The 25427-nt window shown below is 45.0% G+C and overlaps 2 protein-coding genes across 2 annotated transcripts in view; one reads left to right on the forward strand and one right to left on the reverse strand.

The window, feature by feature from the left end:
* The first annotated feature begins 818 nt into the window (after positions 1 to 818).
* On the forward strand, positions 819 to 5687 carry LOC106541061 (phospholipase A2 homolog otoconin-22-like). Its single transcript, XM_014056390.2, has 4 exons — positions 819 to 858; positions 1506 to 1650; positions 4568 to 4674; positions 5542 to 5687. Exons 1-4 carry the CDS (start codon positions 819 to 821, stop codon positions 5685 to 5687), a joined length of 438 nt encoding a protein of 145 aa, XP_013911865.2.
* Positions 5688 to 8696: 3009 nt separating this feature from the next.
* The window catches only part of ACAP3 (ArfGAP with coiled-coil, ankyrin repeat and PH domains 3), a 120007-nt gene continuing 103276 nt past the window's right edge, over positions 8697 to 25427 (reverse strand). Inside the window, exon 26 of the mRNA XM_087702522.1 lies at positions 8697 to 11799. Coding sequence (XP_087558648.1) covers positions 11699 to 11799 — 101 coding nt within the window. The 3' untranslated portion in view covers positions 8697 to 11698. The remainder of the gene's footprint in view (positions 11800 to 25427) is intronic.

Genomic DNA, 25427 nt, shown 5'->3' on the forward strand with positions numbered 1-25427 from the left:
TTGTTGTTTTCCTCGAGGTTTTAAATAAATAAAAAGCAGTGGTCAGAGCCCCCAAAATAATAAGAATAAGAATGCTTGGACAAAGACTGTGTCAGATCCCTAAAAGTGATACTGCCATTCAATTGGGAGGAGGGGAGCCTCGGAGTTAAATCTTTAGCTACATTTGAAACAACTGAGTTTTACAACTTTACAACTGGCTTCCTGTCACCGGGAGACTGAAGGTCCCAACATCTCTGGAGGGATGTTTATGGTAGCCATGTGGGATATATAACTTTGATGTCTAACTAGAGATAGCCATGGGAACGTGTGCTTTGTTGACTCCCAGGGCAGAAGAGTTAAGGAAGCATCTTCACACTTGTGTATTGGTCAGAATCTGCATTCGGACAAAGGGGAAGGGGTCATTATCAGCTGAATCCCATTTGCATGGCCTAAAAGGTTTTCAGATGCTGCTTTGATACTAATGGTTTCCATCCTGCTTGATTAAAGGTTCCTTTTGAAATAATCCGTTTCAAGAGTCTTCACTTTCTCAAGTTAGGAGAGGAGCCATTACAGACTGTGTCCTCATCCTTTGGGTTCCATCCAACAAAATTATCCCAATGTTTTCAGACCCGCTTGGTAATTATGGTCCATAGCTTTGTTTTGTTTTGGTCTTTGGGTATAATTATTATGAAGAGTGGCTGGAGGGACAGGTCATTTCATCCAAGGATTTGATTGCTTGGATGCTTTATAAAGGCCGATAGGTGCTTCCAGAAACATTGCACAAAACCAGCCCTCCCCACAGCTGAACTAGGTTTGTTTTGCATCGCTCTATCGCAGAAATGAAGCCTCTTGTCATCTCCGGGCTGATTTTGGCTTGTGGTAAGTCGATTCCTCTGCCGTTCTGCTTTTGAGAGGGCAAGTGTCTGTTTACCATGTCTATTTATTTATAAACCTGGTTTCGGGAGAGGCGGAGAGATTTTTCTCGATTTGTGCTTCCTTCGGGAGTTGCAATTGTGTCCTCTTTAGACCGACGGTACGAATTGCTTCCCAGAAAGCTTCAGTGAATGGAGGGGCAGCGACCCTGATTCTGAGTTAGCTCCATCGTAAAGCCAACTTGGAGTGAGGGCATGGCTTCAAGCCATCACCCTGAAGCATGCTGGGGAGAGGAAACGGGAAGACTTTAACTAAGGCAGAGGAAAGACTCTATGGCCTTGGGATTCCTCCCAAAGCCCTTGCTCAGGGGTTGGCAATTTGCAGCTCCGGAGCCGCATGTGGCTCTTTCATCCCTCTGCTGTGGCTCCCTGTGGCCAGTCAGCTCCACAATTGATAGGGCTTTCAGTTAGGACAGAGAGAGGAAAAAGGATGCAGAGCTAGGAGGAGACTCTAGGGTGGGAGAACCGGACTTCCAGTCGGCTGCAGAATTGAGTGAGGGGCTTCCAGTTAGGACCTTTGTGTCTCTTTGAGTGTTTAAGGTTGCCAACTCCTGGCCTTGCTGCTTCCCTAAAATGAACAATTCCTCTTTTCAGGATTGGCTCTTGTGGCCAGCGTACCTCCTCAGTTCAACGAGATGATCCAGCTCAGCACCGTCACCTACAGCCTGGCTAACTTCACCAACTATGGGTGCCACTGCGGACCTGGGACTCAAGGCCTTCCTGTAGACGCCATCGACAGGTGAGGGGGTACCTTCATTTTTTTCATCCAATGGGCTCAATATATATTAACCTTTGCCTACAAAGAATAGAATAACAGAGTTGGAAGGGGCCTTGGAGGTCTTCTAGCCTAACCCCCTGCTTAGGCAGGAAACCCTACATCACTTCAGACAAAGAGTTATCCAACATCTTCTTAACAGCTTTCAGTGTTGGAGCATTCACAACTTCTGGAGGCAAATTCTGTTCCACTGATTAATTGTTGTCACTGTCAGGAAATTCCTCCTCAGTCCTAAGTTGCTTCTCTTCTTGATTACTTTCCACCCATTGCTTCTTGTCCTGCCCTCAGGTGCGTTGGAGAATAGCTTGACTCCCTCTTCTTTGAGATATTGGAAGACTGCTATAATGTCTCCCCTAGTACTTTTTTTTTACTCATTCTGTTCTTAAAATTTGCATATTTGACTTGCTTACCAAAAATTGCCAGCACTAAGGAAGGAAAAAGCCTGTGGCTGGATTATACATTCCGATCCAAAGTAAGAATGAACTACTGATTTCAGATATTACCTCTCTGCTGTGTCATTTACGTGAAACAGGCACTGTCTTGCATGTAGCTCACATGTCAAAGTGATTTACTTGCCCTGCAAAAACAGTCAATCATTGGTTGGCAGGTATAGGGAGGTCTCCTTTCAATGTGAAGCAGTGAAGAACTTTGCCAGCCGGCTCCCTCAGGCATACGCCATTCCGTATTGCCTTCAGCTGCATTGAGAGTAGAGTTGGAAGGCACCTTGGAGGTCTTCTATTCCAACCCCCTGCTTAGGCAGGAAACCCTACATCACTCCAGACCAATGGTTTTCTTCTCAAGAAGTTGGTTGATTAATTAATCTAATTAGAACTTGAAGGGACCTTGGAGGACTTCTATTCCAACCCCCTGCTTAGTCAGGAAACGCTACATCACTCCAGACCAATGGTTATCTTCTCAAGAAGTTGGTTGATTAATTAATCCGATTAGAGCTCGAAGGGACCTTGGAGGTCTTCTAGTCCAACCTCCTGCTCAAGCAGGAGAGCCTGTACCGCTTCAGAAAAGTGGCTGGGGAAAAGGTTTAGAAACTTTGTTAATTGACTTTTATTTAAAAGATATCATAAAGGTGTAATGCTATTGGAGGATTTTTTGAAATAGCTAATGACTGCCCTTATGTGGTTGTGTCTTTAAGTATGAATGATTTGAGGTAAAAGCACGTTCAAATAATTGCAGTCAAACGAGAATTGTGGCACACTGATAGTAAGATATACAAAGATTTTTGATTTAAAGTGTATAATCTAATATGAACTATAAGTAATGACTGTGGAAGGAATGCACGAAAGTTATCTCTAACCAATCGACACGCTTTCTACAAGATGTAATGAAGGATGATTCTTTTTTTGTGTGTTTTTGTTCAATTAAAATTTAAAAAAAGAAAAAAAGAAAAAGTGGCTGCCCAATCTCTTCTTAAAGACTTCCAGTGTTGGAGCATTCACAACTTCTGAAGGCAAGTTGTTCAACTGGTTAATTGTTCTCACTGTCAGGAAATTTCTCCTCAGTTCTAAGTTGCTTCTCTCCTTGATTAGTTTCCATCCGTTGCTTCTTGTCCTGCCTTCTGGTGCTTTTGGAGAACAGCTTGACTCCCTCTTCTTTGGGGCAGCCCCTCAAATATTGGAAGACTGCTATCATGTCAGTCCCAAGTCCTTCTTTTCATCAGATTAGACCAGGGGTCAGCAACCTGTGTGGCTCTGGAGCCGCATGTGGCTTTCATCCCTCTGCTGCGGCTCCCTGTCACAGTCGGCTCCACAGTTGATAGGGCTTTCGGTTAGGACAGGTAGAGGAAAAAGAATACCGGGCTAAGAGGAGACTCTATGGTAGGGGGACAGGACTTCTGGTCAGCAGAGGAAAAAGGACAGGCAACGCCGGGTTATCAACTATCTTTAAACAGAAAGAGAAATAAACAGAAGTTCACAAGCCTTAAAGTTACCAGAGACACCCCCCCCCACATACCACCACTTAGCAGGGCAACGCAAGAGGTTTGTTCTGTGATAGCAAAGATACAGGGAATGAGCTGTATTCTTTTCTCATTCCATTTCAGTAGAATATTACTACGGTTGCAGGAACTGGGTATGTCTAGTTTAATGAAAAGAAGGACTAGAGGAGACAAGATAGCAGTCTTCCAATATCTCAGGGGTTGCCCCAAAGAAGAGGGAGTCAAGCTATTCTCCAAGGCACCTGAAGGTAGGAGAAGAAGCAATGGGTGGAAATTAATCAAGGAGAGAAGCAACTTAGAACTGAGGAAAAATTTCCCATCAGTGAAAACAATTAATCAGTGGAACAGAAGTTGCCTCCAGAAGTTGTGAATGCCCCAACACTGGAAGTCTTTAAGGATATCCAAATGGATATCCATTTGTCTGAAAATAGCAATAGCAGTTAGACTTATATACCGCTTCATAGGGCTTTCAGCCCTCTCTAAGCGGTTTACAGAGTCAGCATATTGCCCCCAACAATCCGGGTCCTCATTTTACCCACCTCGGATGGATGGAAGGCTGAGTCAACCTTGAGCCGGTGAGATTTGAACAGCCGAACTGCAGATGCAGTCAGCCTCCAGTGCTGCACTCTAACCACTGCGCCACCTCGTATAGGGTTTCCTGCCTAGGCAGGGGGTTCGACTAGAAGTCCTCCAAGGTCTCCTCCAACTCTGCTATTGTATTGTATTTTATTGTGGGTCCTTGGCCAAAATGGTTAGGGACCTCCTAGAATCTCAGTGCTGCGTATTAAGAAAACAAAACGGAAAACATCACGTAATTCTGCATGAAGGCGTTTGGTGGCCACACCTCTCCTGACTGAGCTCATTCATTTATCGCTTCTGAACTCGACCGCTCAGATCTGACCCCTGTGTGTTTACTTTTTCTCCCCAAAGGTGTTGCCACAGTCACGACTGTTGTTACAACAAGGCGGAGATGTACGGCTGTAACCCCAAAGCCCTCACCTACCGGTTCTTTGCCCAGAGAGATAAAATCAAGTGCGGTAAGTTAAAGAGAGGCCGAACCGGAGAATTGGATAAAAGTAGAGTTCTGCATTGAAGACCAAAACTGGGGAGGAGGAGAAAGTCCAGCTAAGCAGACCGTTAGATTGCTTGGATTGAAACTTTGTGCAATGTGAGGATTCAGCCATTAATGCTTGCAAGCTGCCGGTTATGGCTTAGCACCTGAGGCGGTATTCAACCGGTTTGGGTCGGTTTGCTCAAACTAGTAGCGGAAATTACGGGTGCCCCCCACTTTCCCCCTCCATGCTGGCTCTGTGCTGTCCTATTTAGGCATGTTTTTGAGGCTAGAAAGGTGGGCGCACATAAGGCCGGGTGCATGCGTGGAAGGGGTGTGTGCCTGCGCCCGTGAACCATGAAGTGGATGGGTGCGTGCATGGCGAACCAGTGGTAACAAATTGTAAAACCCACCGCTGCTTAGCACAACTACTAGGGCTTCTGTGACCCAGGCTGTGGTAGCTTGTTAAAAGATAATTTAGTCCATATGTGCAGCTACTTTTCACTTGGGCTTTAGATGTTGTAAGTGGCCTCCTTCGTTGGGCTACAATGGGAGATGTCACCCCATATTTCATATACACCTTTTTCTCTAAGGCCAAAGGGAAAAAAAATATAAACCAGGAGTCTCCAGGCAACTTCAAGACTTGTGGATTTCAACTCCCAGAATTCCTCCCCACCACTCAGTCAGCCGGGAGTCCACTAGTCTTAAAATTGCCACGGTTGGACAGCCCTGAGGTAAACCTGAGGTAAACCATCGCAGCAACGGCATTCCAATCTGCTAAAATCGGGCTGCTCAGTTACCTTCCGTTTGTGTCCTCATATGTGCACTTAGCCATGGTCTTCCCTCTCCGCAGTCAAATCAAGGGATCGCTGTGAGAAAATGGTGTGTGAGTGTGACCAGAAAGCTGCCAGTTGCTTCCAGAAACATCTTTTCACCTACAACCCTCAATTCAAAAACCTTCCAGTGACCAACTGCAGGGCCCAACGTCCATTCTGTTGAAGCTCGTTCCTTTCCAGGGATAGAAGCAACCGCTCTAACTGGTTGAAATTCTGCCTGTCATTTATAAGAAATAAGAAAATCCAACAATACGATATATATATCGTATATATATATGCATGAACCTACGGCAAAATAAATATGTCGTCAACCTACCCTCTTGTTCTTCGGCGCACAATTTGGTTCGGCTTAAAAGCACCTTTTGACGCGGTGGCTCAGTGGCTAAGAAGCTGAGCTTGTCAGTCAGAAAGGTCAGCAGTTCGGCAGTTCGAATCCCTAGCGCCGCGTAACGGAGCGAGCTCCCGTGACTTGCCCCAGCTTCTGCCAACCTAGCAGTTCGAAAGCACGTAAAAAACGCAAGTAGAAAAATAGGAACCACTAATTTTGGTGGGAAGGGAATAGCGTTCCGTGCGCCTTCGGGAGTTGAGTCATGCCGGCCACATAACCCCAGAGACGTCTTCAGACAGCGCTGGCTCTTTGGCTTTGAAACGGAGATGAGCATCGCCCCCTAGAGTCGGGAACAACTAGCACATATGTGCGAGGGGAACCTTTACTTTTACCTTAAAAACACTTGGTGCATTACATTGGGGGGCGGGATGGAAAATCACACCCAAGATAGAAAACATGCATCTGTTCAAATCGGGCATTAAGAAAAAAAGACATGAACACATTTTCGGGCAGATTGTGTTGAATTGGCACTGGTTAAAAAAAAAAAAAACAGACTGAAGCCGACATGGGGTTGAGCAAATGTGAAACACAGCCAAGCGACGACATCCGCTGCCTCTGTTTTCTCATAAAGGAAAGGATTTAAAAAAAAAGTAAACTTAACCATCCAGGATTGGGTCTGCCAAAACCCCCTATTTGTGAAATAAGATCTAATAATACAGGTAGTCCCCGACTTACGACCACAATTGGGCCCAACATTTCTGTTGTCAAGAGAGATGGTTGTTAAGTGAGTTTGGCCCTTTCTGTGACACTTTCTTGCCACAGTGTTAGTTAAGCGAATCACTGCAGTTCTTAAATTAAGTCACACAGTTGTTGTGAATCCCATTGGCTTGGCTTGTCGGAAGGTTGCAAAAAGGGATCATGTGACCCCAGGGACACTGAACAGTCATAAATGTGGGCCTTTAGTATCTTTATTTATTGGTTAGCCCTTGGGCCATATCAAAGTGCAGAGTTCCAGAAACGAATGATGACTAAAATTTGATAAAAGCAATTTAAAATGAGATTGGAATAAAATACGATTTAAAATGAGATCGGAATAAAAAACGATTTAAAATGAGATTGGAATAAAATACATTTTTAAATGAGATTGGAATAAAATACGATTTAAAATGAGATTGGAATAAAATACGATTTAAAATGAGATTGGAATAAAATACAGTATAAAATGAAATTGGAATAAAGTGCACTAATGTGAGATACGGATAAAACGGGATGAAATTATGTTTCGGTGTCATAAATGTGAGTCAATTGCCAGAAGTCCGAAGGTTGATCACATGACCATGAGGATGCTGCAAAGGTCGTAAATGTGAAAAACAGTCGTAAGCACCTCTTGTCAGGGTTCCAAATAGCATCCAAAAGTAAATCAGAGTCCGAGGCAAAGGATTCCTCAAAGTTCCAATTTATGAAGAGAGACCTGTTGGCACATCTGGGAAAACCCAAATCTGAAAGCTTCCTGGTTTCCCCCACCCAGTTGAAAGTTCAAGATCTTGCCCCACACCCACAAGCCCATCCCATGGTCCAATCTTCCACTGCCATGCTGGCATTTCCACCCATCCAGTTCCGGTCAGGTGCAGAGACAAAAGATGACCTTGGCTTTCTAGAAAGAATGTTGTTATGGCTACATAGCATTTCACTCCTACAATCAGTGCCGTTGTAGTGGCACTGATTGTAAGAGTTTGATGCTTTGAATGGTCACTAAACAAACTGTTGCAGGTCGAGGACTATCTATACACATATAAACAAATGTGCAACCCGTAACACATCACATCTCAGTAGCCTCATACATAGGTAGACACACACACCCTCTGTGCCAGTTGTGAAATGACGGAGAGATAAGGTGTAAGAAAAACAGCTGAAAAGGTAACCCACGACTTACAACCATTTGTTTAACGACCGTTCCAAGTTACAATGGCACTGAAAAAAAGACAATCGGTCCCCACTTTTTACAACAGGTGCAGGATTCCCAAAGTCATGTGATGCCACATTTGGGGGCGCTTGGCAACCAGCCTATCAGAATAGAGCTGGAAGGGACCTTGGAGGTCTTCTAGTCCAGCCCACTGCTCAAGCAGGAGACCCCAGACCATTTCAGACAGGTGGCTGTCCAGTTTTTATCTTAAAAAACCCCCAGTGATGGAGCACCCACGACTTAATTGTCCTCATCGTTAGGAAGTTTCTCCTTCATTCCAGGTTGCTTCTCTCCTTGGTTAGTTTCCATCCATTGGAAACATTTGCAGTCTGTGTGTGTGTGTTACATGATCGCCGTTTGCAACCTTCCCCGCTGACAAAGTCCATTAAAGTGGGATTTGCTTCATGACACGATTCACTTAACAACTGTATTCACTTTAAAATTTCCTTTAAGAGTCACAAGCAAAAAAAAAAAAAAAGGTCACACAATTGAGCACAACAATCAAACAATCACCTTACATCACAACATAAATCCCAGTTTTAGTTGTGGTTGTCGACAATTGCCTGAACATATCTCTGTTGCAGCGTGTAATTTCTTTTTTTTTTTTAAAGCATCAGAAATGTTTGCTTTTAGAAGTCTAAAACTAATCCCTCCCTAACATATAATTTAATAGCATTACTAAGAAAGCAGAAGTATAAACATTTCAAAGGAAAATATATTTTGGCTTCTTAACCTTGGGACACAAAGTATTTGTTCTAGCTGGAAGGGAAAAACCACTGTTCCCAATAAATTTTATCCTATAAAACACAGCGTGACATAATTTCTCACCAATTTAAAAAAGAGGCCCAAGCCAGGAAAAAAAAATTACAAGGAAACTATAGTTTGGAAGGAAAATATCTCCCAAGTTTATTTATACTCTTGTAAATAAGGCATTGCTGTCCATCTCTCCCACTCTCCCCCTTCCAAGATTTTACAAATACTTATATTTTGCTTGGAGATATATTACATTTTTAGCATATTAAACCAGGACTTCTATACACACTAAGAAATTAAGCAAGAAGGAATTTGTACCAGTACAAACTCTTCCCAATAACTTTCTTTTTAAAAACAACACCACAAAACCATGAAACGATATGAGTTTTTATAAAAAATAACACTTTCCATCAATTCTTGTTGTTTAAAAAAGAGAGAGAGAGAGAGAGAAGGAAGAAAAGAATATTATCAAAATGTTTTAGCAAGCCATGGTGTGAAGACGGTACATTTAACAGATTATGGCTAAGAGAGCCGAGCCAGCGGTCTCAATTTCCTTCGATATTCCCAGAATAAGGCTGTTATCAAGTGTTCTGGTGCATAAATTGAAATTCAAACCCCCATAATCAAAACTTCAGATTTCACCAAAGAGGGTTCTATTTTGCCAAGCAAAAGAGTTAGTTTCTGGAAGACATTGCCTTAATGTTTCTCTTTCCAGTTTTTAAAAAGACAGAAATCTGATAATGACTTAGCGTATTTTTCAGAGTATAAAACGCACCAAGGTTTTGAAGAGGCAAATTAAAAAAAAAAGTTTTTGCACTCTGCAAACCTCCCAAAAACATCCTGTTTTTTGCAAAAACGGACCCGTTTCTTTTCCCAAAAAAAGGCATGATTAGCCCTTAGGAGGCTTGTAGAGTGTTCCTGGGGGGAGAGGGCAAAAACGAGCAAAAAACAGCCTGTTTTTTTGCGAAAACGGGCCTGTTTTTTGTCAAAAAAGGGCATTAGGAAGCTTATAGAGTGCTCCTGGGGGCAAGGGGGCAAAATTGAGCAAAAAACGGCCCGGTTTTTGCTCATTTCTGTCCTCTCCAACCCCCAGGAGCTCTCTGAAAGCCTCCTAAAGACTATGCACGGCCATTTTGGTGAAAGGATGGAGTTTCAGGAGGCAAAAAAATGCTGTATTCGGTGTATAACACGCACCCAAATTTTCAGCCTCTTTTTTGAGGGAAAAAGGTGCATCTTATACTCCGAAAAATGCCGTAATCTGTAGGCATATCAATTGGGCAGGGGGTGTCAAAACTCAAGGCTGCATCTGCCCCGCGGGGTTCTTAAACCCGGCCCATGGGGCCAGCCTGGAAATATCAAACAACTAGCCTGCGGTGCAGGGGTGGGTTCTGGTTGCTGCTACTGCCGGTTCACTCAGGGACGCACCACACAGTACTGAAAAAAAAAATGCTTCTGCGCATGCGCAGAAGCAAAAAACAAGATAGTACCGCCAATAGAACTGATTCAGGGAGGTGGCAAGCTGAGTTACTACCTACTCAGCCGAACCAGTTGGAAGCCACCTCTGCTGTGATGCCTCTGCTGGCCAAAATTGTCCAACTAAGGCCCGTTTTCGGTCTCCTTGTTCTCCTGCAGCTGTGGCCTATTTTTGGCCAGCAGAGGGCTACAGGAGGCCAGGGAGGCTGAAAACGGGCCACGCAGGGGCCTCATGGGGCCTCCGCACCCCTGTTTTGGCCGGCTGGGTGCTACAGGAGGCGTCCGTCAAATCCAGTGGGTCTCAACCTTCCTAATGCAGTTCCTCATGTTGTGGTGACCCCCAACCATAAAATTATTTTATGTTTTCCATATTTTTTTGAAAACATGTGTTTTCCGATGGTCTTAGGCGACCCTGTGAAAGGGTCGTTTGACACCCCCCCAAGAGGTCCCGACCTGCAGGTTGAGAACCACTGGTCTAACCCCATCCCGCCGGCCTGCAGAGGAGAACTGCAATGCCGATCCGGCCCTCGAAGAAATCCAGTGTGACTCCCCTGATCTGGGACCAGGTTCCCCTCTGCCAACAAGTCAGCCAGCTTTCGAATGCCCACCAATGTTTTTTTCCCCACCCACAGCCTCTCCAACCATTCACCCCCATCCATTCGGAAAGAAAAGGAAGGACCCCAAATTGTCTGAATTAGACTTCATACTAATTCAGCTCCCTATGGGATGTGTCCCATCGAACTGCATTTTATTTCATAAGCTAAATCATGGTCTTGAACCCCTGATGAGCTAAGACTGCTGTGTCTCCCCTGAAAATAAAACAGGGTCGTATTTTCTTCGGACTCCCGAAATAAGCACTTAGCCTTATTTTCGGGGAGGTCTTATTATTTTTGAGGTTCAGGAGGCCCCTTAACCTCGGCCCGTGGCCCGCGGATCAGTCCTGTCTCTGTTTCTGGCCCACTCTTGCCAGCCATAGCATCACTGGGCCTGCCGCTCTTGTTGAGGCCGCCACTAAGAGAAGGGGCGCGTTAACTAGGATTTGCAGGAGCAGCTTCCGCAAGGCCATTCCATGTGGATGGCAGGTGCATGGGTGACACGTGGGGCATGTTCCCCCCTTGCCCCTCCCCAAATTGTGGGGACCAGCTGCGCATGTGTTTAAATATTTTGGGGGAGGGCTTATTTTCAGGGGAGTTCAAAAGCCCAATTGGGCTTATTATCCAGGGAGGTCTTATTTTGGGGGGAAACAGGGTAGTAATAGATGGGAATACTGTCAGGCAGCCTTGTTTGTCTTATGTTTGCAACTGGCAACCAGCTGCCAGCAGCTAGCGAAGAACTCCCTGGCCAGCAAGAAGGAACACAATAGAATGTGTTAACCACTACGTGGCTAATCATTCTGGCAGATGTATTTGCAAAGACGCGCCGTATTGTTCCGAAAATCTAGGGAACGGCGGGGGGGGGGGGAAACAACTCCTTGCGGGAGGCGCGTCGCAAGTGGTATCCATTTTGGAGGATGGGTAGAGACGTCGCATCTCGGATCTCGCCCCAGCTCTTCACAAGTTGCCCCTCCGTGTGTTTGTGTGTTTTGTCACACAGGACCCCTCGTCTCTCAGTCACTCCTTTGAGGCAGCCATCCAGAAGTCGACGCCGGAGGCGAAAGCTATCGGTAAGAAGGATGGAGGCTACGGCGGTTGAGTTTTTCGGGATTGTTGGATGCCATGTGCGAAAAGTCCCGGAAGATGTCGAGGTATGTGGCATCTCCTGCGGGAGAAAGAAAAACACAACACTTGGCAATGATCACACCAGTTTTAAGAAGATGTTGGGGTTTCATGCACGCTGGTTTTCGTCCTGGCAAAATAAAGCTCAGTTTCTTGGGAGAAGAAGTGGGGGAGGATGCCCAAGAATGCTGGCCATGTTCATACATCCTATTAAGCCATGAGTTACTCCAGAAACCACATTGACTGGGTCTGTGCCACGTGCTTTCAGATTTGGGTTAATGTCAGGATTCCAAGTAACACCCCCAACAAAAGAAGACTCCGAGTTTGAGTTTCCTCAAAGTTCCATCTTATTAAAGATAAAGGTTCCACTCGTACACATATGTGTTAGTCGTTCCTGACTCTAGGGGGCAGTGCTCATTTCCATTTCAAAGCCAAAAAGACGTCTCTGTGGTCATGTAGCCGGAATGACTCAAAGCCGAAGGCGCACGGAACGCTGTTCCCTTCCCACCAAAGGTGGTTCCTATTTGTCTACTTGCATTTTTTACGTGCTTTCGAATTGCTAGGTTGGCAGACGCTGGGACAAGTCATGGGAGCTCACTCCGTTACATGGCGCTAGGGATTCAAACTACCAAACTGCCGAACCTTCTGACCAACAAGCTGAGCGTCTTAGCCATTGAGCCACCGCATCCATTTTATTAGTGATGGCATACTGACACACCTGGGAAAACCGGAATCTGAACGCTTCCAGGTTTTCCCCACCCAAAGGAAAGTTCAAATCCCTACCCCAGCACTCATATGTCCATCACATGGTCCAATCAGGTACCATCTAAAACAGGAGATGCCTCCCAATCACCTCATCGCAGCTGCAGGGCGAGATGACCTTGACTTTCTGAGAAAGAATGTTATTATGGCTACATATCACCCACCTACATATCATCCCCTCTCCCATTTTCCCACAGTAGAAAATGTGGCAGGCCTGAAAAGGTAAAAGATTTTGGCTTCCAGGTCTGACACTAAGAGGTAGACAGTCGCTTGTAAATCTCTCTGGCTGAGGGTAGGATATCTAGGACTAAGGCAATCCGCGATATCGGTTTTCTTGATGGGCCCATCACACAAACCGCACACAGGTTGTAAAACAGGAGAAAAGCATTTGCACCACATGCGGGTTTCTGTTTCAGGGTGTCAACAGAGCCCAACCGTTTTGGGTGGAAAAGGCAGAACTTATGGGCGGCGAAAAAGAGTGTTTTGTGCAGCTTGATAGTGACATGCAAATTTCCTGACAGTGAGAACAATTAATCAGTGGAACAGAAGTTGCCTCCAGAAGTTGTGAATTCGCCAACACCGGGAGTTTTCAAGAGGAGATTGGATAACCATTTGTCTGAAGTGGTGTAGGGTTTCCTGTCTAAGTAGGGGGTTGGACTAGAAGACCTCCAAGGTCCCTTCCAACTCTGTTATTCTATTCTATTCCTTAATCTATTCTATTCCTTAATCTATTCCATTCTATTCCATTCTGTTCTATTATATTCTATTCTAATCTGCTATTCCTGTTCTGTTCTCTTCTCTTCTATTCCTTAATTTATTCTATTCTTTAATCTATTCTATTCTATTCCTTAATCTATTCTATTCTGTTCTATTCTATTCTGATGTTCTCTTCTCTTGAAGGAAAAACCCAAAATCATGTACTGTAGAAGCACACAGAGCCCGGAGGTATTTCCTGAAGGAGCTGTCCAGGGAAATTCTCCAGGAATCCTAATATCTCCTCTTGGCTCCCATTTCCTCCTGAACTTTGACCAAAAGGATATTTCAAGCATTAAATCCCAAACCGAGAGTCTGAACTGTATCTCCTATAGCATTCTGCTTTTGAAATCTCCCAGCTCAGATTTTTATGCATATGTCCCCGCAATGTTCAAACATTGCAAAAGGGAAAACAAACTTTGATTTTTTTTTTAAAAAGCTACATTTTATGTGTATGCAGGTTCTTTCTGGGCCATCTGTTATACTAGGAGGTTACTCTTTTAACCGATTAGCAAAATGTTTCATACACAACAGCTTGTTACAATTGTTCCAGATGATTACAACCCTAATTTTGTAGGCAACTTGGCCATGGAAAGCAAGCGGGAGTTTTAAGAAGCTGCTTTCCAGTTGGAAGCAAGATCAAATGATTTGGAACTTCCCACCTCTCGGAAGAATTTTTGGAAAAACTGGAAAGGCTCAAAACGTGTCAACCCCCCCAGCATCTCTGGCTGCCGAGTGAACTTAGCTAGACTCTGTCTCCAGAGTGGTGTGAATTCTTCCTCTTTCTTTATATCCACATCCCTCTCAATGAAGTTTGTAAAAGGGTAGTAGTTTACACTAAAACATGTGAAGAACGGGTGCAGGAACTGGGTTTTGTCTAGTTTAATGAAAAGAAGGACTAGGGGAGACATGATAGCAGTCTTCCAATATCTCAGGGGTTGCGCCAAAGAAGAGGGAGTCAAGCTATTCTCCAAAGCACCTGAGGGTAGGACAAGAAGCAATGGGGGAAAACTAATCAAGGAGAGAAGCAACTTAGAACTAAGGAGGAATTTCCCATCAGTGAGAACAATTAATCAGTGGAACAGAATTTCCCTCCAGAAGTTGTGAATGCCTCAACACTGGAAGTCTTTAAGAAGATGTTGGATAAACATTTGTCTGAAGTGGTATAAGGTTTCCTGCCTAAGCAGGGGGTTGGACTAGAAGACCTCCAAAGCCCCTTCCAACTCTGCTATTCTATTCTACACATCACAGCCTGTTTTCCACTTATAGTTCGGAGCAGAAGCACACGGTTTGGAAACGGACAGATTTGAGCCGGCCTGCTGTGTGACCCATTAGAGAGCAGGAGCGAAAGAAAAGCAACTCTAATGGACTGAGACTTTTGAAAGTTTTTAAGTGCAGCCAGGCACCACGCAGGAAATAGCAAAGTTGCAGCTTATGCAGCAAGAAGGTGAAATTGGCAGAAAGAGATAACTAGATGCTTATATTAAATGTTAGACAGGGTGCAGAGAAGGCTAGATTTATCTCTTTTCGTTGGTCTCTACCAGTGGTGAAATCCTCCCGGTTCGGCTGAACCAGTAGGGACTGTTATTGTTGGTTCTACGAACAGCTAACAAAGAGGATCCTTCAGAGGATCAAGTAAATAGGCAGGGAAAAAATACTTTAAAAAGTGGGGGGGAAAGCTGATCCGCGCAATTGTCGGAAGCTCCCCCAACCACTTTTTAAAGCATTTTCCCCCCTGCCTATTCGCCCGAACAGGCAGGGGAAAAAAATGCTTTAAAAAGTGAAAAAGGGTTGGCCACGCCCACCCAATCACATGACCCTTCCCTCCACCAAGCCACGCCCACAGAACCGGTGAGTTAAAAAAAAAAAAAAGAATTCACCTCTGCTCTCTACCCAGCAGCAATCAGCAGGGAAGCATCAGATAATCGAAAAGCATCGTTCATCCTTCAACCTGGCTCTAAGAACCGCCGCCAATCCTTCCAACTTAAATCTTCTCACACGCACGCACGCACGCACGCACACCCGCATGCACACACACACACACTCCAGACTGTGGAGAAACTCCTCCTGTTATTTTCAGGTTAACAACAGTAGGAGCTTCGGTTCACACCTAAATCCGAAGGTGTTGTGCGGTGTCTTGGCTGCTCTTGCAAGTAGGAACATATTCCTTTTCACATTACACCAGGGTGTAACTTATTTCCATTTGTGTGACTGGGTTGAGCAAAAAGGGAGACAGGCAGGTCAAGTTCTTAATCGTAACCTTATTAAGGGCCAGGGCATTAAAAAGAGCAGAGGAACATGTTTTTGTTCTTTTGAAGTCATTTTCTCGAGAGGCATCTCTAGGCCCCATTATAAGCGGCTTCCGATGGCCGCTTCCTGCTAGCCCGCTTTGCAAATCATCCTAGCTTTGAGCTTTCAACCCAAGGCTCATCCCAATTCTCCAAATCATTTGAGGGCAGGACAAGAAGCAACGGGTGGAAACTAATCAAGGAGAGAAGCAACCTAGAACTAAGGAGAAATTTCCCAACAGAACAATTAACCAGTGGAACAGAAGTTGTGAATGCTCTAACACTGGAAGTTTTTAAGAAGAGACTGGATATCCATTTGTCTGAAGTGGTGTAGGGTTTCCTTCCTGAGCAGGGGGTTGGGCTAGAAGACCTCCAAGGTCCCTTCCAATTCTGTTATTCTATTTCTATTCAATTGCGATCTGCAGCTTGCTTGCAAATGGGAGTTTTTTCTCGCCTGAATTGTTATCTGTGTCTTATTATCTCTGGGGAAGCTGGCAGGATGAAAGGGCAGGAGAAGAGAAGTGCTATTTCCCCCCCCTTCTTTGAAGTATAGCCCCCATCATATCCACAGCTGATTCCTTGGCGGATAAAGCCAAGGTATGTACTTCTCCGTTGGCATGTTTAAGCCAACAGCCCAACCTTTTGACCTAGTGCCCCTATTATTATTATTATTTTTGAAAGCGGGCCGTAAACTATCCGTGGCAGGAATGTGGCCAGGTGAGATGCGCTGTGGGTCACACCGCAGTCCTGCCTGATTTTGGAAGATAACGGTTCCCGAAGACTTAAGAACTCTTCCCAGGAATTTCATCTGAATCCCAGGCTAGTTTTGGAATGCAATTGAAGCCAATTCCAGGCTAAATAATTCCCTTTTTCACAGATCGGAATGGGACCTTTGAGCCTCTATTCTATTCTATTCTTTTTTATTAAATTTATAGGCTGCCCAATCCCGAACTGCAGTTTCCTTAGCAGCACTGAATAATTTTGCCTTTGGGAGTCTCTGGGAAGTTTTCTTGGCTGCCCAGTCTAACCTGTATCCCAGGCCACACATTCATCTCCCCCCCCCCCCCGCCCAAGGACTAAGGGCAACGTAACAGTCTTCCAGTATCCCAGGGGCTGCCCCAAAGAAGAGGGAGTCAAGCTATTCTCCAAAGCACCTGAAGGCAGGACAAGAAGCAATGGGTGGAAACTAATCAAGGAGAGAAGCAACTTAGAACTAAGGAGAAATTTCCTGACAGTGAGAACAATTAATCAGTGGAACAGCTTGTCTCCAGAAGTTGTGAATGCCCCAACACTGGGAGTTTTTAAGAAGTTGGATATCCATTTGTCTGAAGTGGTGTAGAGTTTCCCGCCTAAGCAGGGGGTTGGACTAGAAGACCTCCAAGGTCCCTTCCAACTGTGATTCTATTCTATTCTATTCAGTTAAACACCACTGGTTTCAACGCTCTTTAGCTTCCAAGTCCAGCCAAGGTGCTTAGATGACCTTAAAACGGATGGGAAGAGTCAAAACCCTCCATCTTTATGGAAGTCACTCCGGGAAGCGGGAGCCTTAACACCTCTGCTTGGGAGCTTCCCTGAAATCTCTGGTGGCAGTCAATGATGCTATGCAATATTTAGAAATAGGTTCGCCAAGGCTCACTCCCACTTAAGCACGTCTCCAGCTGCAAGTTAGGTGGACCTCTTCATCGAATTAAAGCAAATAATAATTGCTGGAGACAACAATAAAAAGGACAACTTAAATAATTCCAGTGGAGTGCTTTAAAAAAAATCCATTAAGATCCATGCCTCTCTCTACTTCATCACTAATGCCCATTTAAGTTAAAGGTTCCTCTTGCACATATGTGCTAGTCGTTCACGACACTAGGGGGCGGTGCTCATCTCTGTTTCAAAGCCGAAGAGCCAGCACTGTCCGGACGTCTCCGTGGTCATGTGGCTGGCATGACTCAACACTGAAAGCGCATGGAACGCTGTTCCCTTCCCACCAAAGGTGGTCCCTATTTTTCTACTTGCACTTGTTACGTGCTTTCGAACTGCCAGGTTGGCAGAAGCTGGGACAAGTCACGGGAGCTCACTCTGTTACGCGGCACTCGGGATTCGAACCGCCGCCCTTTCTGATCGACAAGCCCAGCGTCTTAGCCCCTGAGCCACTGCATCCCATTTACACAGACCATTTACATTGTGGCAGAAGCTGGGACAAGTCACGGGAGCTCACTCTGTTACGTGGCACTCGGGATTCGAACCGCCGCCCTTTCTGATCGACAAGCCCAGCGTCTTAGCCCCTGAGCCACCGCGTCCCATTTACACGGACCATTTACATTGTGGCTAATGCCAATCTTTTTTGGGCGCCGGGGGGGGGGCATTTTTCCAAAGCTTGAGCGTTAATATGCAGGTGTAGTAAGGTAGAGGGAAGAAGTGAGAGAGATTGCAAAATAAAGACCAAAATGCAAGAAGAAGAGGAGATAAAAGCGTTTACTCTAGATTTTTATTAACAGTGTTTCAAGAGACAATAGAAGGAAGAAGAGGAAGGAAGTAAGACATCAGAGCATCAGATATTTTTTTTTAAAATCTCTCCCCCTGTCCCCGCCCGCCCCTCCCTTCTGGCTTTTTTTCTCTGTAGGTGCCAAACTTTTTCTTCCCTTGCTGTTAAAAAAAAATCATACAAAGATAAACAACGTACAGAGAATCCAGCTTCCAAAGCAGCACTCAGCAGACAGACCAGGTAGGGCCAAGAAAGGCAGGAAGATAGGAAGTTATAAGAGGTCAAAAGGGGGGGGGGTTGTTTTGTTTTGCTCCTCCACCCTCCCGCAAGAAAGAGGAGGAAAATAAAAAATAAAATTTAAAAAAAGGAACCGGTTATTACAAAGACTGTCCTCAAAGTAAGCCTAAGAGATAAGAAGGAGGGATCAAAACACAGGAATGTATTTACAGTTTCTCAACCCACCGTTTCTGGAACTTGAAAACTACCGTGTTTCCCCGAAAATAAGACAGGGTCTTATTTTCTTTTGATTACACCCCCCCTGCGAAATAAGTGCTTGGCCTTATTTTTGGGGAGGTCTTATTATTTGTGAGGTGCAGGAGGTGGCGCGCGTGGTCACCTCATGGCTGCTGCTGTGTCACAATATTTTGGGTAGGTCTTATTTTCAGGGGAGGGCTTATTTTAGCGCAAAAGCTCAATTGGTATTATCCAGGGAGGTCTTATTTTTGGGGGGGAGGGCTTATTTTTAGTGCATGCGCTCGAAAGCCTGATTGGGCTTATTACCCGGGGAGGTCTTATTTTGGGGGAAACGGGGTAGAGCAGAGCTTTTGGTGGCTTTCAGAGGTTTCTGTGCATCCAGCTGAAACAGGTGGCTACTTCCGGGGTGCAAGGATGGAAAGTTGCACTGGAAAAGTTCCCTTCCATCCATCCCTCTCCGCTGGGTTATCCCACTAAGCGACTATTTTTCTCCCAAGCCACAAGGTTCATACCCACAGTCTTCCCTGGTATTGAAGACAGCAAGGGCGATCAAGCGATTTGGCTGAATATAGAAAACTCCTAGCTCAAAGGGGAGGAAAAAAAGCAAGAACTTCCCCTCAACTCCAATAGCAATAGCAATAGCACTTATATACCGCTTCATAGGGCTTTCAGCCCTCTCTAAGCGGTTTACAAAGTCAGCATATCGCTCCCACAGTCTGGGTCCTCATTTCACCCACCTCAGAAGGATGGAAGGCTGAGTCAACCCTGAGCCGGTGAGATTTGAACAGCCGAACTGCAGAACTGCAGTCAGCTGAAGTAGCCTGCAGTGCTGCATTTAACCACTGCGCCACCTCGGCTCTCACCCCTCCACATCTCCCTCACCCCTTTTTATTTAATTCAGTGCTGTTGAAATAGGAAGTGTAGGGACCCCTGTCTTGGGGAAGGGCCAGGATTCAAGACGGCACTCTAACTTTTATAATACAAAAACGTCTTCCTTTTTTTTTCTAGTATAAAAATAAATACGTTTTCCTCGAGGCGAGGATGCCCAGCGTTGCAGAAAACATCCAGGCGTCCCTCCCCTTAGTTCCTAAAGAAAGAATTTGGGCACAACTCCCTGGGTCTCTGATCAGGTTTAAACCCAACGCCGTTCCCACGGGGGTTTACCGTTCTGTACTGGTTAAAGGCAGCGCTTCTCAACTTTCAGCCATTTTAAGACAGGTGGACTTCAACTCCCAGAATCCCCCAGCCAGCCAGCCAGCCAGCCATGGTTGGCTGGAGAATTCTGGGACTTCAACTCCACCTGTCTTAAAAATGTCCAAGGTTAAGAAACGTGGGTTAAGGCACAGGACAATGAGTAGGAAGCAGAGCTGGGTTCCGGCTGCCATTACTACCGGTTCGTCGCCTGAAAATTTTTGCGCAGTTGCACTTAATACGATCAACATTAAAAAAAGGAATGAAAACTACATTTTTTTCAATGAAGATTGTTCTGCCCATGTGCAGAACAGAAAAATCAAGATGGCGCCGCCGAGTATAGAACTGACACAGTCACATATCCGCTAGAGTTACTACCTATTCAGCCGAACCGGACCGAATAGGTAGGAGCCCACCTCTAGTAGGAAGACCCCTAGTTCACGTTCATTCTCGGCTATGGAAGCACCTCTAGGGCCAGCCATAGTCCCTCTCTTGGTCCAGAAGTTATGTGGAAAAGAAGGGATTGGGTGTGAGTGGAGCCTGCTGCCTTGGGCTCCCTGAGGACAGGCAGGATCTAAACCGAATGAAGAAATCCCTAAATGATCTCAGCGCTAAGGTTTGCATCCCGTATAGACGCGCAAAGTGAAAACATGCTAGGTTCTGACTCAACCGGAATCCTTCCTCTGCTTCGGGATGGGAAAGTGGATTGCAGCACTTCCTATTTCTCAGGTAGCTCGATTCCTGGTTTCCCTCCCCCCCCTCCCTCACCTCCAGGGAGGGAAATAACTTTTTCCCAGCTTGCATCACTAGGGATGTTGGGAGCCAAGGTGCAGAAACCGAAACACGCTGGCTGGGTTCTCCTTTATTTTCTTCCTCGCAACACTCCCACATTCACAGCTTGTCTGCTCCTGCTCTCTAGTGATACAGCTGTGTACTGCAAGCAGGGAAAGTGAAATTGAGCAATTGAGGCAAATATTTAGAATATTCTATTCTAAAGAGAGGACTGGGGGGGGGGAAACATTGGGTCCGATTATCTGACTCAGGTCATCTTTCCAAACGGAACCGATACCGTGAGTTTCACATCTCATCCTAAAATAAGACAGGCTCTTATTTTCTTTTGACCTCCGAAATAAGCGCTTGGCCTTATTTTTGGGGAGGTCTTATTATTTTTGAGGCGCAGGAGGCGGCGAGCGTGGTCACCTCATTGCTGCTTCTGTGTTGCAATATTTTCAGGGAGGGCTTATTTTAGCGCATGCACTGAAAATATTATCCAGGCAGGTCTTATTTTCGGGGAGGTCTTCTTATTTTTGAGGTGCAGGAGGCAGTGAGCGTGGTCACCTCATGGCTGCTGCTGTGTTGCAATATTTTCAGGGGAGGGCTTATTTTAACGCATGGGCTCAAAAGCCCAATTGGGTTTATTATCCGGGGAGGTCTTATTTTCAGGGAAACAGGGTAGGATTGTGGCATGTGAGAAGGCAGTCTTATGGGCAAAGCATTCCTGGGTACCCAAAATTCCTCTGGAAACAGCACTCAGCCTAGTCCCAAGTTTCCAAACCTCAAGGGTTGTTTTCTCATTGTTTTCCCTGCACGGCTGCAATTTTGTCTCCAAACTTACATCACGACCACCTGTCCCAGTGGACAATGCACAACCACTATATAGCCACTTGAGCCGTGCGCCGACACATTTCAGCACGGCTCCAATCCTACTTCGTTTCAAAGGACGAAGACCAATCCAGCAGATTTTTTTGGAAACTGTAGTGATGCATTTCATCCCTGGTACCCCAAGGCTTTATACCAAAGCCAAAGTTTCAAGAAAATATATATATATATGGTGTAGTTATAAAAGAAAAAAGAGACATTGTGATCTCCGGAACTTAAAATATGTTGCTTTCGTTAGCCCCTGTTAACATCGTCAGAGTGTAAAGACTACCATTAAAGAGATATCTGCCTTTATACACCATTAATCAATTAGACCATTGCCCACATGATAAGCACGTGATAGACAGGTGGAAGGGGGTAGATAGGCCTAGTACACACGCAATGGTCTAATTCATTAATGGTGTATAAAGGCAGATATCTCTTTAATGGTAGTTTTTATACTCTGATGATGTTAACAGAAGCTAACGAAAGCTAAGCGAGCAACATATTTTAAGTTCCGGAGATCGCAATGTCTGTTTCCTCTTTTATATATATGAGAAGGAATGAAACAAATTGACTGATTATTATTTCTTTTGGTAAAAGATAACACTCCCTAGCCACTGTACAAAAGAGGGCTGGGGGGGAAATTCCTGACATTAAATACATCAAAAAAAAAGAATACTGAATGTGGGGTGGGCGGAAGAAAATAAATAAAAAATACTTGCAATGGTCCACCCAGGCATCTTTAGTAATAAATTAAATATTTAACAATGTCACCCATTTTAAAAAGACGGCACGTAACTCATAATAAAAAGAACGTTAAAAATCTTTTTTTTTTAAAAAAAAGAGAGAGAGAGAGAGAGAACCCAATACTGTTAAATAGGAAAAAAGTGCACAAAGTCAATTTTTATACATTGCATCTAGAGAAAGTACATCTTAAAATACATAAATCACCATGACAGAAGAGCAGAGACCAATTCCTGCCTTAGGATAGAGTGGAGAGCCCGGAAGTGGGCATCCGTAATGGGCCTCTCCCTTTTGTTCGTGCCATTTTTCTGTCCTCGTTCGCCTTTCTACACCCAGCCCCCTTTTTGGCCAACCTCAAACATGTGTGTTCCACCCCCAAAACAAGAGAGAAAGACAACCAGACCAACCACAGCCCAGTTTCATACACCGTAGACATTTTCATTTCTGGAGGATCTCAAACTGGTTTCCGCCATTTCCCCGTACGTGGGCGCAATCACTCCCAAAGAGAGTTTGCCAGAGGAACGGAGCTAAGACCAGAATTGGACTCGGTGAAATATCACGGCTGCTGGCCCCCGGGACCTGCCTCCTCCAAGAACCTTGGGAATTGCAACTGGATGAGGTTGAGCGAGAAGGGACGTCTGGTCATGTAGAAGTTTCAAACGAGGATCGCCGCAAGATTGGAAGAATCGGTTTTGGACAGGTAGTAGAAAATGAAATGATTGAGGAAAAACAAGAACATTATTAGTAGGAATAGACGTCCTTGTAACTGTTGGGCAACTTAGTCCCCCTCTTGGTTGGTTGGTTGGCTTAAAATACCAAGGACATCTCTCCTCATTGGTCATCTCTGTGATCCTTTCATAATACCATGCAATAGCTGTTCATCCCGAGGCATTATTACATTTGCTTGGAAGCATAGAGGAAATGCTGCTTTTCACCCAGAATGGTACCTCTGGTTAAAAAAAATCCCTCGTCTTCCTTCCAATTTCCTGAGCAGAGGACACACCGGTCGTTGAGAAATGGTAAAATTCCCCTTCCTCTGGAAAAGAAAGGCATCTCAACATCTGGATTAATTTAGTTTGGCGTGGTGGTCTTGGTCGTCATCATTCGCAGCCCCATCCATTTCCGTTTCCTGCTTAAAAGCACTTCGCAGATGTAATGATTTCCAGTTTGCTCGAACCGTGGGCTCCGCAGTACATCTCACCATCCCAAAAATTCACGTTGTCAATTTCAGCATTTTTTTTATTTCTAAAAGTGGGTCTAAGTCCCCCGTGAGACTTTTTTTTTTTTTTTGATCTCCAAAGGCATTGGGACAGCCTAATCCAGGAGATGAGAAATATAACTCCTTTTTAAAAAATTGCATCTAAGGGTGATTGAGTAAATGCGTCTGAATATTTCCACTTGGTTCTACTATTTCAGCTGGAAGGAAGCGGAATCTAACCTTGTCGATAGACCAGAAGATCTCAAATGACTTGGAATCGGGGAATAAGAAGAACCGAGAGAGGGAAAATAAATAGCAGGAGATGGGAGAAACCCAAGAATTCATGAGCAACATATCAAATGCGGCAAAAAGCATGAAGAGACGCTTGGATGGAAGACTGGATGAACACGTGCTTGTAAAGAATTGTTTTCTATTTTATCAAACAATTGATTAAAATGTTGATGAGGCTCAAAAGAAAAATCCACTCAAAAAAAAAAAAAAAAACCAGTGGAAAAAGCACAGTTATTATTAGAAGCGGTGAACTTCCTTGCATACTCTTAAGCCATCCGTTCACAACCAGACTTTACAGGGTGATTGTGATGATGATTTCGGGGTGGGGGTGGGGCCATCTCCTACCACTCCCTGAGCAGAAAAAAATGGAATGCAAATGGCATCTGGCTTCCTGCTTTTACAAAAATATATCAAGGGTTAAGTTGTACATCAAGGAGAAGGCATCGGGGCTGGACACCATGCGCGTATGGCTATTCTAATATGCCAGCTACTCTACATTTTACTCTGGTCATCTGGAGAAGGGGGTGCAGATGGGAATTGGAAGCCCAGGTCAAGACAAGACAAGGGGTGGGGGAGGATTGTAGGAGTGAGATGCGATGCAGCCATAACAACATTCTTTCTAGAAAGCCAAGGTCATCCTTTGTCTTTGCACCTCTGCACCTGACCGGAATTGGATGGGTGGAAGCTGCCAGCATGGCAGTGGGAGATTGGACCATGGGATGGACTGGTGGGTGTGGGGGGCAAGATCATCAACTTTCAACTGGGTGGGGGAAACCGAGCAGCTTTCAGATTCGGGTTTTCCCAGATGTGCCAACATGGCTCTCTTAATCAATTGGAACTTTGAGCAATACTTTGCCTCGGACTCTGATTTACTTTTGGATCCTATTTGGAGCCCTGACATTAACCGTAACCTGATACCCTTGTTCTAACACCACCACCAGATTCCAGCTGGAAATCTGTAGGGAGACTTAATCCTTATTCAAAGCCATGGCTGACTTCACCCATTGATGCAAGACTCTTTAAATCATAGACTGCGGGTTCCCAACGCAGAATCCCCCAATTGCAAGAATCAAATCCACCTGCCTCTACGGCTTAGCGCAAGATTGAAAAGGAGAATTGCGATGATTCGACGCCGCAGAACGAGGTGGAGAACTGCCTTGGGACATCCCAAACCGTCGTCGCGGGTTTCCATTACTCTGGAAAAAAACATCTCTTTTCCCATCCTTCTTCCTTCCTCCCTTCCCAAGTATCCCTGAACCCAGTGGCTGCTTTGGAGTTTACATCCAACCTTCAAGAGAAAAAGTCTACTTTCTAACTCTTAAAAGTAAAAATCTGCCTTCTGAACAAAGACCACCTAAAAACCCAGAGTGGGTTTCCGAGAATAACTTGTTTCCTGTTCTACCCTCCCTCCCACAAAAACCCGCCCCGCCCTATAATAAAATAAATAGTGCCCGCCCACCATCAATAACCTGAATTCTGTGTGCCCTCTGCAATCATGCATTGGTGAGAAGGGGAATCACAGCTTTGGTTAAGAGTGCACATGCAAAAATGGGGGGGGAAAAGGGTGGGGACTAGTTCTGAATTTCCCCATTTCCCAAGAGATTTGATCAAGGGAATTCAGTTCCTTAGGGATATCAACAAACAAACAAAAAAACCTGCCCCGCTCCCCAGGTTTGATCTAGCTCTCTAGCTAAATGTTGCTTCAAGAAGTGAAAAGAACGAGACCTCATGGTGCTCCCTGGCTGTGGCTGTGTTTTCTTTTTTTTAAAAAAGGGGGGGGAGGAAGAAAGAAAGGAAAAAAAAGGAAAGGGGGGGATGGGGAAACCCATCGGCCGGCGACGAGTGCATTCTTC

Source organism: Thamnophis sirtalis, unplaced genomic scaffold (assembly GCF_051295495.1).
Source record: "Thamnophis sirtalis isolate CommonGarterSnake01/CBP01778 unplaced genomic scaffold, rThaSir2_p1.2 scaffold_15, whole genome shotgun sequence".
NCBI lineage: Eukaryota > Metazoa > Chordata > Lepidosauria > Squamata > Natricidae > Thamnophis > Thamnophis sirtalis.

What these genes read in the sequence shown, in the direction of transcription:
- LOC106541061 (XM_014056390.2), top strand. Translation starts at nt 819, where the DNA reads ATGAAGCCTCTTGTCATCTCCGGGCTGATTTTGGCTTGTG. An exon ending in CGGGCTGATTTTGGCTTGTG is followed by an intron (nt 859 to 1,505) that starts GTAAGTCGATTC and finishes TCCTCTTTTCAG; the next exon opens with GATTGGCTCTTGTGGCCAGC. An exon ending in GAGAGATAAAATCAAGTGCG is followed by an intron (nt 4,675 to 5,541) that starts GTAAGTTAAAGA and finishes CCCTCTCCGCAG; the next exon opens with TCAAATCAAGGGATCGCTGT.